Genomic DNA, 13,464 nt, shown 5'->3' on the forward strand with positions numbered 1-13,464 from the left:
TGGAGGATCGGACTAGGAAGGTTTTGTGGTGGAGGAGCGGATGGTGGCTTGGCATGACTTCTGGCTCCCACCCCCAAGGGTCCGGGGTGAGTCGCGTCCATGGCCCTGCAGAGGTTGCTGAACCTGCGGGCCCTCTGGCCAGAATAGGGTTGGCGCGGATGGAAACCCCTTCCGTAGCTACAAAAGGAGCGAATGCTGGATGCAGCCTGGGGGGCAGTAGAGAGGCCCAAGGACTTGGCCGTGTCCCGCGAGTCCTTGAAGCGCTCAAGGGAAGTATCTGCCTTGTCTCCGAAGAGACAGGAGCCATCGAAGGGCATGTCCATGAGATTGGCCTGGACATTCCCCGCAAAACCAGAAGTTCTCAACCAGGCGTGGTGACGAACTGCCACTGATGTGGAAATCGCTCTACCTTGTGAGATCATCGTGTCCTAGCCACATCAGATGACGAACTTAGCTGCATCTCTCCCATCGGATATAGCTTGGGAGAGTAGAGCCCGGTCCTCCGCCAAGACTCTGGGCAGCACCTGCGCAACAGTATCCTATAGAGAATGGGATTAACGGCTAGGCTGGTAGAAGAGAAAATGTTCTTCCCAAAGTTCTCCAGCTTCTTGGATTCCCTATCCGGGGGTGCGGAAGGGAACGCGCCTAGGGGCGTGGAAGCTTGGATTACCAAGCTTTGGGGATCTAGGGTGGGTGGTGATGAAAAGTGGGACCCCCGGTGCGGGGTGATGGCGGCATGTGATCCTCCTATTCACAGGAGCCCCTGTGCTGGGTTTGGGCCATGTCCCCAGAAGGACGTCTGTCAAGGCCTCATTGAAGGGCAGGAGGGATTCCGAGCTCAAATCCCCAGGCTGCAGGACCTCTGTCAAGATGTTTGTCTTGACCGAACTGTAGGAAGCTGTAGGTCAAGGACCTCCGCACCACCATGACAAAAGTTGCTCCCTCCTCTGTAGCCAGGGTAGGAGGGGAAAGCTTGCCAGAATCTGGGGAAGTGTTCAGACCACTGGTGTCACCCAATTCCTCATACCAGTCCAAGTCTTGCTGAGGCGGAATTTCTAGGGGATCCGGTTCCCCCTCCCAATTCACTTCCTCCATTCCTGCCCTTCAGAATAGGGCAGAAAAAACGGCATGGAGCCATACGGCTCCGTCGGCGCCAGTCTCAGGACTGTCATCAGGAATGAGGATCGGGGAGGCACTGCCGGTCAGCGCCAGCGAAGCCGAGGACCTCGAGCCAGATGCGACGCCAAGAAAGGTCGCTGTAGAGGTGCAACCGGGAACGGGTCCACTCTGAGGCCGTGGAGTTGGGGTCGGAGCCACCGGCACAGGAACCACGGGGTCCCTCCATCATCTGAGCCTGCAAGGACGAAGGCGCGCCAGCAGGGTCAGTCCGCCCAAATATGACGCACATGGTGTTAAAAAATTCCTTGAGTTGAGCGGAGGTCGCTCCCGGCCCCTGAAAGGGAGGGAAATGCGGAGCCGACCAAGGCACCGGGGAGTGGGGCCTTGAGCGCCGAGGTTCCTCCCCCACGTCCTGAGACGGGTGGGGCGAAGTCAAGGCACGCTTGTGCTTTGTGGTGCCTCTTACCTGACTTCGACAAAGAGGACTTCCAATCGCTGGAGCGGTGCTCGGACTTCTTCTCGACCGAGACCGGGATCGAGACCGGCAGGGCGACCTCCGTAGTGCCAGACAACGGCCCGCGAGAAACTTTAGGGACTGCTCCCTCAAAGTCTTCGTTGCCATGGCCCGGCAGTCGGAACACGACTTGGAGTCGTGGTTGCGTTCCAGACACCGCAGACAAACCAAATGACGACCCTAAATCAAACCAACGGAGTCAACAAAAGTCGAAAAAAGTCTGTCAAAAAATGACAGGGGGTAGCTCTCTTCAATGGATCGGCACTGCCTGGCAGGGAAAGAAAACAACAGACATCAGCGCGCAGAAGTGGCGGTTATATTAACGACACGGACGTCACGACGACAATGAACACGACTCCGACAACGTCAAGTGGAGTTGACCACCACCACCTACCAGTGCGTAGGGGTACTGCTACAAAAAATCTTCCGGATCCAGCCTGATGCCTGGAAGTTCAAGGGTAAGGAATCTGCGGCTAGGTGTCTCTATCAGATAAAGGCATGCAGAGCAGGATAGTATGCCCTCATCTGGGTCATAGTCGCCCCCGGCTCCAGGATAAGGAGGATGACACTGGGTCGACTCTTACACAACGTGCTCCGTTAAAGAAAGGGAGGACCCAGCAGAGACCATGTCACGAGGCAGTGAGGCCGAACGCCGTCTCAGGTTTGATCCCTTATGCGGGGATTTTTGCGACTTAGGTGAGCGACGCTCACGGGAACAACTTTTTGACTGGCTCGGGGCAGGAACCTCAGAGTGGGAAGAAGACCGATGTCACCTGGATTAGGAGAACTGCACCATCAACAGCTTCATCTGACTTTCCTGCAAGGCCTTAGGCTTCAGCCGTTTACAGGTGTTGCACTCCTCAGAGTTGAGGTGCTCTCCTAGGCACCACATGCAGATGGGATGGGGATCCGTAGCCGACATCTGTCGAGGACAGGTCTTGCACGGCTTAAAACCTGAAGGCATAGGCACACTGTTCCCTGATGCAAAAGGGCATTGAAGTGGGCCAAAACTACAAACGGCCTGAGGAACAGCTTCTCCGGATGCGTGCAGCAGCCTGGAAAAGAAGAAACTAAGGTCCGCGCGCAGGAGGAAGCTTATATGGGACCGCTGACGTCACATCCGGAGCTGACGTCATGGCGGAACCGTAAGGCGCCGTCCCCTGGCACGCACAGGTACTGCTGTAAAATTTCCGGATCCAGTCTGAAGCCTGAGGAGAATTCGCAAGTTAAGGAATCTGCAGCTAGATGCCTATATCAGATACGAGGCACTTAGAAGGGAACACCAGTAGCCAATTGGGAAGGGACCAAAGTACTTACCAAAGTCAAATTTAGGGAGAAAGCACAGTAACTGGAGTCCTGTTTAGCAGGATCCCAGTCAGACCAGTTATAAAGCAGAATAACACCAGCAAAAAATGGAGGTAACCATGAAAGCAGATCCTACTTTCCTACACAAGGCGTAACATATTTTTATGCAGAGGATGACCCAGCTTCAGATGGTGCACTTCTGCACAGCGCACCCCTTCTTTGCTCCAACGTACCCTACAAAGAGTTGGTCATCCACCAGGAACGCTTTAGTGCGATCAAGGTATAACAATAATGCTCTTTTTGGGTCCAGGTGATGGAGACGCTCCTCTTCCTTGGAAGGATGTGGAAGTGCGTAGAAGGTGGGCAGAGAGTTGCAGATGGAAAGGTGTTACTATCTTAGGCAAAAAAGAAGTCCTAGTGCAGAGCACTACTTTGTCCGGAAAGATAGTCAGGTAAGGAGGCTGAGATGAAGGAGCCTGCAGTTCGCTCACCCTGCTGGCAGAAGTAATTGCCACAAAAAAGTCTGTTCTAATAGTGAGAAGCCGGAGGGGGCAATTGTGCAGTGGTTCAAACGGTGCACACATCAAGAAGGTGAGAACCAAGTTAAGGTCCCACTGGGGCATAATAAAGGGTAAAGGGCGGAACAAATTAGTAAGCCCCTTCAGAAATCTCAGTACAAAAGATAATTTAAAAAGAGATGGTTGATCTGACAACCGAAGAAAAGCAGACAGGGCCAAAATGTAGCCCTTCGTAGTGCCCAGAGAAGAGCTGGCTGGGTCAAAGAAAGATTACAAAGCAGAATGTCTGAGAGGGAGGTGGACAAGGGGTCAACAGACAGTTCTGTAAAATATTTACAAAATCTTTGCCATTGGCAGGCGTATACCGACTTTGTTGAAGGATGCCTGGCTGCCAGAATATCTTCACAGACTTCGGCAGGAAGGTCAAAAGCTGTCAACTGTCGCCACTCTATCTCCACGATAGGAGAAAGATAGTGGACAGGTTCAGGTGGAGGACCGTCCCCTGCTGCTGCGACAAAAGATCCTCCAAAGGGGCAGCCAGATTGGAGGATCGATTCTCATTTGCAAAAGCTCAGTATACCACACTCTTCATGCCCAGTCCGGAGCCGCAAGGATGACTTGGGCCCGATCTCTCCTGTTCTTCTTGAGCATTCTGGGCAGGACTAGTGTGGACGGAAAGGCATACAGGAGGACTGTGCTCCACTCATGCCGAAAAGCGTCGCAGAGCGAGAGTCACCTTGGAAACTCTAATGTACAAAACTGCTGACATTGAGCTTTCTCTTCAGAGGCGCACATATCTAACCAGGACTCTCCCCACTGTTGTAAGAGGCCTTGCGCCACCTCCGGATGGAGACGCCACTCATGATCCGCAAGGCACCGATGGCTGAATTTGTCTGCTCTGGCGTTCAGAGAACCAGCCAGCTGTTGAACCACGAGGGAAATGCCCTGTTGTTTCAGCCAAGTCCAGAGACGCAGGGCCTCTTGACAGAGGGTTCATGACCTCACCACGTCCTGTTCGCTGCAGTAGCACATGGTGGTAGTGTTGTCTGTGAATACCTGAACTAGCCTTCCTTTGATGAATGGTAAAAAGGCTTTTAGTGCCACACAAACCTCCAACAGGTTGATATGGAGCCTGGCTTCAGCCAGAGACCAGAGTCCTCGGATCTCCATCTCTCCCAGGTGGCGGCTCCTTCCCAGAAGTGATACATCTGTCACTACTGTGAGATCCGGTTGGGAAAGCGAGAGGGTTCTACCTCTGACCCAGTGAGATTTCCTCAATGCTGTGCCTATTGGAACTTCAGGTGCCACTGCAGGGCCTGCATGTACCATCTGGCATGGTCCACAAGCAGTATGCAGGAGGCCATGAGGCCTAACAGCCTTAGAGTCCTTCCAACCGAAATCCAGGATAGAGGCTGAAACATCGATATCATGCCCTGAATATCCTATTGCCGCTCGGGAGGATAAGCCTGAAATTGCACCGTGTCCAGAACTGGTCCAATGAAATGAAGTGTATGAGAGGGAGTCAGGTGTGATTTCGGCATGTTGATAGTGATCACCAGCGAGTGCAGGTTTGCCATAGTCTGGAGGTGAGAGAGAAGCCCGCCTTCAACAACCAGTCATCAAGATAGGGGAAGACTGGAACCACTGATCTCCGAAGATGGACTGTGACCACCGCCATAACCTTGATGAACACCCGAGGGGCACTGGTGAGGTTGAAGATGAGCACGGTGTAGCAAAGTAGGATCTGCTTTCATGGACACCCCAACTTTTTGCTGGTGTCATTATGTTTTTCTGACTAGTCTGACTGGGATCCAGGTAATCAGGACCCAATCTCTGTGCTTCTTCCCTGAATTGGACATGGTGAGTACTTAGGTACACCCCAAATTGGCAACTAGTGTACCCTTGCAAGGCCCTAGTATATGGTACTAAGGTACCCAGGGCATAGGTACACCAGGGGTCCCCCATGGGCTGAAGCATGTATTATGCCACCCATGGGAGACCACTCTAATTGTGACTACAGGCCTGCCATTGCAGCCTGTGTAAGATGGTGCTAGCACCACGTACAACAGTTATAAGTTTCCTTATATCTGAGGTCACTGCACTTAAAACCTATAAGTCATCCCTAAGGCGGGCCTATAAGTGTGAGGGTGCCCCTGAATGAGCAGGACACCCCTACACAGAATCCATTCTCCAGGGTTGTAAGTGCATCAGACATTACAATACATAGAGTGGCCATGCGTCATTACGCGATGGCTAACTCTAAACTGGCTGTAACATACCCTGTAGTGTTTGGTATCAAACATGTTGGAATCATACCCCAACACCATAAATGGGGTTGGAGGTATGATTACATGCACTGTCAAGCTCCTCCGGGAGGCCCTCAGTGCTCCCGGTACCAGTCTTCTTGATCCGGAAAGCAAACTATGGCTGCTGCCGACCAGAGACACGATTCTGCCCTCCTGCTGCTGAGCCAAGCTCGAGCAGGAGAAAGCAGAACAATAAGTTTACTGTCGCACCTCCCAGACAGGACTTAGTGTATTTGGCCAGGGTGGGGGCGCTTTCCAGCGCCACTAGACTGCTTTGAAGGACACATTTGGTGCCCTCCGTGCATACTCCAGTTGGTACCAGTTCAGGGAGCCATTGGCTTCCGCTCTGGCTCCAAACTGGACATAGAACATGGGAGTATCCTTCCCACTGTCCTACCCCTCCTCTGGGAGGGACCCCATAATCATCCGAATCCTTTCTTTAGGGTACTTAAGGGCTTACATGGGGGTGGTTTCTTAGATTCATCGTGGGACAAGCTTCAGATCCGAAACCAATTCATCTTCAACCGTCTGGGCACTTTGGAGCTCACTGGACTTTACTTTGGGAACCTAGACTGCAACTGGGAAGACTCGTGGTCTCGTCGTCCTGCCAGTCTTCTACGTCGTCTGTGCCTGTGCTCCCATACAGGTTCTTTTACAGGCCTGTTGACATTCAAGACACTCGAAGGAATCTCCCTTGAAGTAAAGTAGTCACTTCCATGTATCTTCAGGCACCGGAACAAAGCTGACCGGTCTGCTGTTCCTGAGCACCTACGAACTCCGAAAGGTTCAGCAACACAGGTGGTGGTTCTGCAAGTTCCTCGAGGTCTGCACCGTTTTCACAGCAAGTTTGAAGCCAGTATCCCTCGTCGGAACCGCTGGAGCAGTATCCCTGTGCACGTCAACTTCCCGTTGCCAAGGCTTGTTGACTCTTCATCAGAGATCTTCGGGCTCCAAGAAGCTCGAGTCGCCAGCATCTCTTGCTACCAAGATCTTCGTCCTCAGAGCATCCTCTGCACCGTGGGCCCTTAACATTGGTGAGCTGCTCGAGATCCTCTTGCGACTCCTGTGCCTTTGGCCCGTGGATCCTCTTGAGGGTCTTCTTTGGCTCCAGTGGGCTCCCCTGCTTGCTCGGGCCTGCTCTGATTTACCTGCTCGTGGTGAGTCACTTGGAACTTGCTGGTCCCGACATGGCACCTTTTTCGCATACTGCGTTTTTTATTTGCCGTTCCCAAGGCTTGTTGGTGCTCCCAATGTACACCGACCACCTGGTTCATGACATCCGACGTGGGACAGCTCGTGAACAACTCCTGGTCTTTCACAGCTTCACCTTATCTGCACAGCTGCAGTTTCAAGGGCACCGTCAACTCTCCTACATCTCCGACATTGGTGGGTATTTGTCTTCTGTGCCTCCTGGTCACTCCTGAGTGGCATGGACACTGTCCCCTCTGCTTGCAAGTACCTCTCATCTTGAATCCACCTTTGGGTTCCACCGGACTCTTTCACCTTCTGAGCCAGCGGCATCTTCACTGAAGTCCTCCATTGCGGTTTCCGACGTCACTTCGCACCTATGTGCTCGGCTTCCCTGGGGTAGGTATCCTGGTTACCGGGAAATCCACGGGTGGGGTGGGGTGGCGCTCCAACCTTCTATCTTCCACTGGGTTTCTTCAGGATCCTCTGGGAAGGGTCCTTCTTCTTAAAAACTGCAACAGTGACTTACTCATTGACTTGTATTGAGCACGCGGTCCTGTTCCCAATCTGCACACGGCCTCTGTGGGGTTCCTGGGTACTTACCTTGGGTGCCCGCCTCTTCTACGTCTTCTGGGTCCAGCCCAGACTTAGGCCATGGTTCGCATTCCACTTTATTAGTATATGTATATTAGTTTGGTCCCGACCTGCAAGTTTTGGGTGAACCGCATCCATGGCCGTGCAGGGGTTGCTGAACTTGCGGGGTCCTCTGGCTGGTGTACGGTTGGCGCTGCTGGAAGCTTCTACCATAGCCACAAAGGGGGCAAAAAGCAGACACAGGCCAGGATGACACGAAGAGGCCCAAGGACTTGGCGGTAGCTCATAAGTTCTTGAATTGATCAAGCACTGCGTCTGCCTTGTCTCCGAAGAGACGGGGGTCATCAAAAGGGCATGTCCATAAGGTTAGTTTGGCCATTCCCTGAAAAACGAGACATCCTCAGTCAGGCGTGCTGCCTAACGGCCACTGTCAAGGAAATCACTCTGCCCAGCGAGTCTGTCGTGTCTAAGTCACATCGTAAGGCAATCTTTGCTGCATCTCTCCCATCCACAACAGCTTAGAGGAGGAGAGCCCGGTCCTCCTCTGAGACTCGTGGCAGCACCTACGCAACTGTATCCCATAGCGAATGGGACTAACTGCTCAAGAGGCATGCAGTGTTTACTGACTGCAATTCGAGGCTGGTGGAAGAAAAGATCTTCTTACCAAAGCTGTCCAGCCTTTTGGATTCCCTGTCTGGGGGTGTGGAAGGGAATGCGCCAAGGTAAATAGAGGGTTGGACCACCAAGCTCTGTGGAGTGGGATGGCTGGAGAGAAAATCTTGGTCGCCCTGTGCGGGCTGTGGCAGCGGTAAATAGTTGTATTCACAGGGGCCCCTGTGCTGGGCTTGGGCCAGGTGCCCAGTAAAACATCTTTCAAGGCCTATTTGAAAGGCAGCAAGGGTTCTGCAGTGGAGACACCAGGCCGCAGGACCTCAATTAAGACATTAGTCTTGACTGCCACCATAGGAGCTGCAGGTTCAAGACCTCAGCAGCCCTACGTACCACCAATGCAAAAGAAGCCTCCTCCTCCATAGCCAGGCTAGGAGGAGACAGCATGCCAGGCTCTGGGGAGGTGCCTAGGTCGCTGGCATCACCCAGGTCCTCATACCAGTCCAGGTCTTGATTGGCTTGCGGGATTTCTAAGGGATTCTGCTACCCCTCCCAATGATCATCATCCAACCCTAGCCCTTCAGAATAGGGCAGAGTGCACGTCATTGGCTCTGTCGGCACAGGTCTTTGCGTCAGTGGACGCCTGACCGGTTCCCTGTTGTTTTGAATGACAATGGGGGAGGCACTGCCGGTGGTGCTGGCAATGCCAAGGGTCTCGATGTCAGACACAGCGCTGGGGAAGGTCGGACTGGTAAGACCGGCACTTATCCGGATTCAATAGGATCCCGTGGCACCACGGGGTCTCATTCTAATGAGCCTGCGGACCCGAAAGTGCGCCGGTAGGGTCAGGTCACCCAAATATGGCGCACATGGTGTCATAGAATTCTTTTAACAGGGCGGTGGAGTCAAAGGTGGAGAAATGCGGAGCCGAACTAGGCACCTGCTCCACGGAGAGGGGACTTGAACGTCGAGACTCCTCTGTCTTGTCGCATGACAGACAGGGGGGAGTCGAAGCACGTCAAAAAGTGACAGGGGGTAGTTCTCTTCGACAGATCTGCGCTGGCTGGTGCGGAAAGAAAAGAAAAGATATCAGCATGCTGCTTATATAGACGATGCAGACGTCATGACAAAGAAGATGAACTAGACGCCTACTACATCACGCAGAGTCGACCAACGCCACCTATCGGCACAGAGGGGTACTGCTATCAAAAATCTTACGGATCCAGCCCGACGCCTGTAGTTCAAAGGTAAGGAATCTGCGGCTAGATGTCTCTATCAGATAGTACATCTTAACTGACCACGCGTTATACTCACTTGCACCCTGGAGGTTCTGCATTGTCTTTGCTATCTCATCTACTTTATTACTGAAGGGTTCAATATAATATACCTGGCCTCTGAATATTTAACAACCAAATCACCTATGCCAAACTGGTCTTCTCAAAATGATGAACTTTCATCTGTACTTGGAATAGGTCGTGCAACCTCTAGAACTAGATTACAGAAACTGACAACGTTGGCAGCAGTGCAGGCACCAACATAATCAATAAACATCACTGGGGACATAGGACACCAGGCACTAGCTCCCCGATACCCGGGCCTTTTCCCCGCTTTGGCAAGGGATTGGTTTATTTGTGAAATAGCTCATCAACAGTCAGCCAAGGCTACATTGCAAACCTTTCACATGCTGGCAGTAGCATATATTTGAATCCACAATGCTGGACAAGAACACTACTGGGCAAAAATGCCAACTGTTTTCTTTTATAATTGAAGCATAAAAAAACAGAGTACCTCTCCTCTATGAGATTCAAACAGCACCACAGAAGGCAATGATGGGGCACTCTCCGTACTGGAGTCAGGACTTAACGCCGGTACAGTAGAAGTTTGCAAAAAACTCCTGAACCTAATCATGCTCATCCCCCCGGTCTAAAAAAAAAAAGGTCAATTTTATTATTTTCCTAAGACTGTCCATAACTGGGATAATAGAGATTCACTCCAACACCTCAACCCTCTCATAAGTTTCTTTGATGCCAGTCCTGCAGATGGACTCCAATAGAAGTCCAGGCCCTCGAGTGGAGGGAAGTATCCAACCCACTCTTAGGGTCCCCACAGCTAGCTAGAAACAAACTTTCTTGATCCATCAATTTACTCTTCAACGAGTTCCCGATATTTTAATATCACAGAGAGGCAAGCACTGTACTTTCAGTTATAATGTTGAGTACCCAAACATCACAGACAGTGTTTATGAGTATCACTATTCGGCCAAACCTTTTAGCTGCAACTCTTGAACTCCAAAAAACTTTTTACCTATCCTGAAAATAAAAAGCTGGTTAAATTACTTTTTGACTATTAAAACCCTTAAAAGGCTGCCAGAGCATCCGTAGGGCCATGACAGGCCCATATCAGCATTTTGTCTGATCAACATGAATTTGTATTTATTCTTGATGCAATAATCGTCTGATAATGCAAGTAATCCAAATGCCAAACATATCTTGGACAACAAATACTTACAAATCTACATTACAAGCGTATTTCAAGGGACTATAATATATGTGTACTAGCATAGTATGGTTGTTGTCAAGCTATCCAAAACTTCTCTTAAAATTATTGCTTTGCTTGAACGTTTTATAAAGATCAATATTTGAAATACAGAATTAATGATAGTAACTTTCAAGTGAGTTGTACAGTTAATAAATCATGCAAAAAAGCAGAACGTTCACATGATCAGACATGAAAACAAACTGCAGCTATTAGAATCAATTCTGCAATACTAGAAATATTTTTTTTAAATGACAACCATGTGGAAAAAAAAAATTCTATAGTGATACCTAGAGTGCCCTATCTTTCCTCGGTCTAAAATATAGGGTGTTGCTTGTGATCTCCTTCGGCTTACACTTTAGGATTCTCACCAGTTTAATATATCCTCCTAAGCCTCATTTTTTTCCTACCTCCTCCTCCAATTCCTGTTGCAGTTGCTGAGAGAGCTCCAGATCAGCCTTCAGCCTCTCCACAGTGGATCTGCAATGCTGCAGTTCACCAAGGGAAGTTTGACGCTTCTCCTGGCAACTATTCAGCTCCTGCTGCAAGTGGGCACTCTCATTCTTCAATCGATCCAGATCAGCTTGGTGTGACTGTTGGCAGGATTCCAGCTCCTCCCTCAGCTGCTGCAGTAAAGCATCCTGCCTCTGACTCTGGGGCAAAAAAAGGTGTAAAAGAAAGAGACAACACATACCCTGCATTAAATAGGTTCAGTAAACACCAAAATCTTCCCCACTTCCCAACAGACTAAGGAATGTTATTGGGTTGTTGTCATACAATCCCTAGCCCAACCGCCCTTCGCTTCCAGAACAAGGCTGTGATCAAAACACTGCTCAGCACATGGAGAGATGTGCTTGACAGCGCAGTGAGCCATGACAGTGGCGGATATTTCTGCCACTCCTGCAACACCCCAAACCTTTGCTAATGCTCACCTGGAAGAGGGAGATCTCCTTCTCATACTGCAGGCACTGAATCTGTTGTTCTGCCTCAGCCACAGCTCTCTCCTTTTCAGTACAAAGCTCCTGCAAGCTGCGTAAGTCATCCTGCAGGTTCCTGATCTTACAGCCCAGGTTGCTCACCTCTCCACTGCTCTCTTCCAGCTGAAAATCCACAAACGAAAATTCTATATTTGTTAATGTCCCAGGAAGGCTCCTGATTAAGAGGTTTGTTCCACTGACAATGGGTTCTCTAGAACACTTGATCACTAATATTGATCGCTTTGAGTCCTCTCAATGAAGAACTCCAAACAATCGGTAAACCAATTTTAAGTGTTCTAAAACCAGCAAATTCTGGCTTACTCTAATCTGTTGATATAATTCCTCCAATTCAAGTATTGTGATAAGTATCTTTTCAAGATTTTACAACATTTTCAAACCAATTTGAGTATAGCACTCCCTAATGGTATGAAAAGCTTGGAAAATGTATTAGAAGGTACTAGACATAATTGTGTTCAAGATAAAATACATTACAAGAACGTAATTTCGCTTTCACATACAACTTCTTTAATGGGGTTCAACTCATCTATAATAGTTGGAAATCTGTTAGGAGATAAGAAGCAGGATTCCGGGATGCACTAGCATGCTAAAATGTTTTTCCCCCAATTAATGTCTGGCCAAACGTTCGGTCAATTGATGTAGATTTACAATCACCATTATAGTGCGCAAAAAGAGTATGAAATGAGCTCTTTTTGGCAGTGCTCAATATATCAGGAATGTGTAAAACATTTTATAGATGCTTTGGCAACATTGATTTTATAAAGTAAGGCACTAGAGTGACAGAAAATTATAAAAGACTTGTGCGTATGAAGCACTCACTTTCCACCTCAATGAACAAGTTACTTACCTTTGGTAACGATTTATCTGTAAGAGACATATATTAGTTATAGATTCTTTACCTTAGAAATACCCCCATGCATCAGCCTGGATCCGGAGAATTGTTTCTTCAGCAATACCCCTGAGCGTCAGTAGGTGGCATTGGTCGACTCCGCGTCCGTCGTCGGCGTTGTGGTCGCCGGGATGACGTCGCAGTGCCTACTTAGATGCCTCCCCTGCGCGCTGACGTCAGTGCTGACACGACTTTCCACGCCAGAAGCACAGACCCATAAAAGACACTGACCACGTAGAGCGGGAAGGAAGGGAGGGGCGGTAAGGAATCTATAACTAATATATGTCTCTTACAGGTACATCGTTACCAAAGGTAAGTAACTTGTTCATCTGAAACAGACTATTAGTTATAGATTCCTTTCCTTAGATTAGATACCCCAGCAATACCAACATCAGAGGAGGGACTGCAAACCAAGTTTACACCAGAAAGTCCTGGAGGACGGAACGGGCAAAGTAGCCATCCCTCTGGACTTGACTATCCAGGCAATAATGTCTGGTAAATGTGTGCACAGAAGCCCATGTGGCGGCCTGGCAGATGTCGATGTGTGGGACTCCACGCGTCAAAGCAGTAGCTGCCGTAGCTCTAGTGGAATGAGCTTGCAGCCCCACTGGAGGTTCCTCTTTAGATCAAGTGTAACAAATCTTGATACAAAGTACTACCCATCGAGAGATGGTATGCTTTTGCACAGCCCGACCTTTCTTAGCAACCACATAGCCAACGAAGAGTTGATCGTCCACCTGGAAATCCTTTGTGTGGTCAAGGTAGAAAGACAATGCACGTTTCGGGTCCAGACAGTGGAGTCTCTCCTCCTTCTTGGAAAGGTGCGGAGAAGGAAAAAAGGTGGGCAGAGAAATAGTCTGTCCGATGTGAAAATGAGTGACAACTTTAGGCA

The 13,464-nt window shown here is 49.8% G+C and overlaps 1 protein-coding gene across 1 annotated transcript in view; it reads right to left on the minus strand.

The window, feature by feature from the left end:
* Positions 1-13,464, minus strand: part of PMFBP1 (polyamine modulated factor 1 binding protein 1) — a 2,019,859-nt gene that overhangs the window by 1,093,648 nt on the left and 912,747 nt on the right. Inside the window, exons 25-26 of the mRNA XM_085636957.1 lie at positions 11,621-11,788; positions 11,099-11,341 (exon numbers count right to left, since the gene is read on the minus strand). Of these exons, the coding sequence (XP_085493083.1) occupies positions 11,099-11,341; positions 11,621-11,788 (411 nt within the window). The remainder of the gene's footprint in view (positions 1-11,098; positions 11,342-11,620; positions 11,789-13,464) is intronic.

This window comes from Triturus cristatus, chromosome 12 (genome assembly GCF_964204655.1).
Source record: "Triturus cristatus chromosome 12, aTriCri1.1, whole genome shotgun sequence".
Taxonomy (NCBI): domain Eukaryota; kingdom Metazoa; phylum Chordata; class Amphibia; order Caudata; family Salamandridae; genus Triturus; species Triturus cristatus.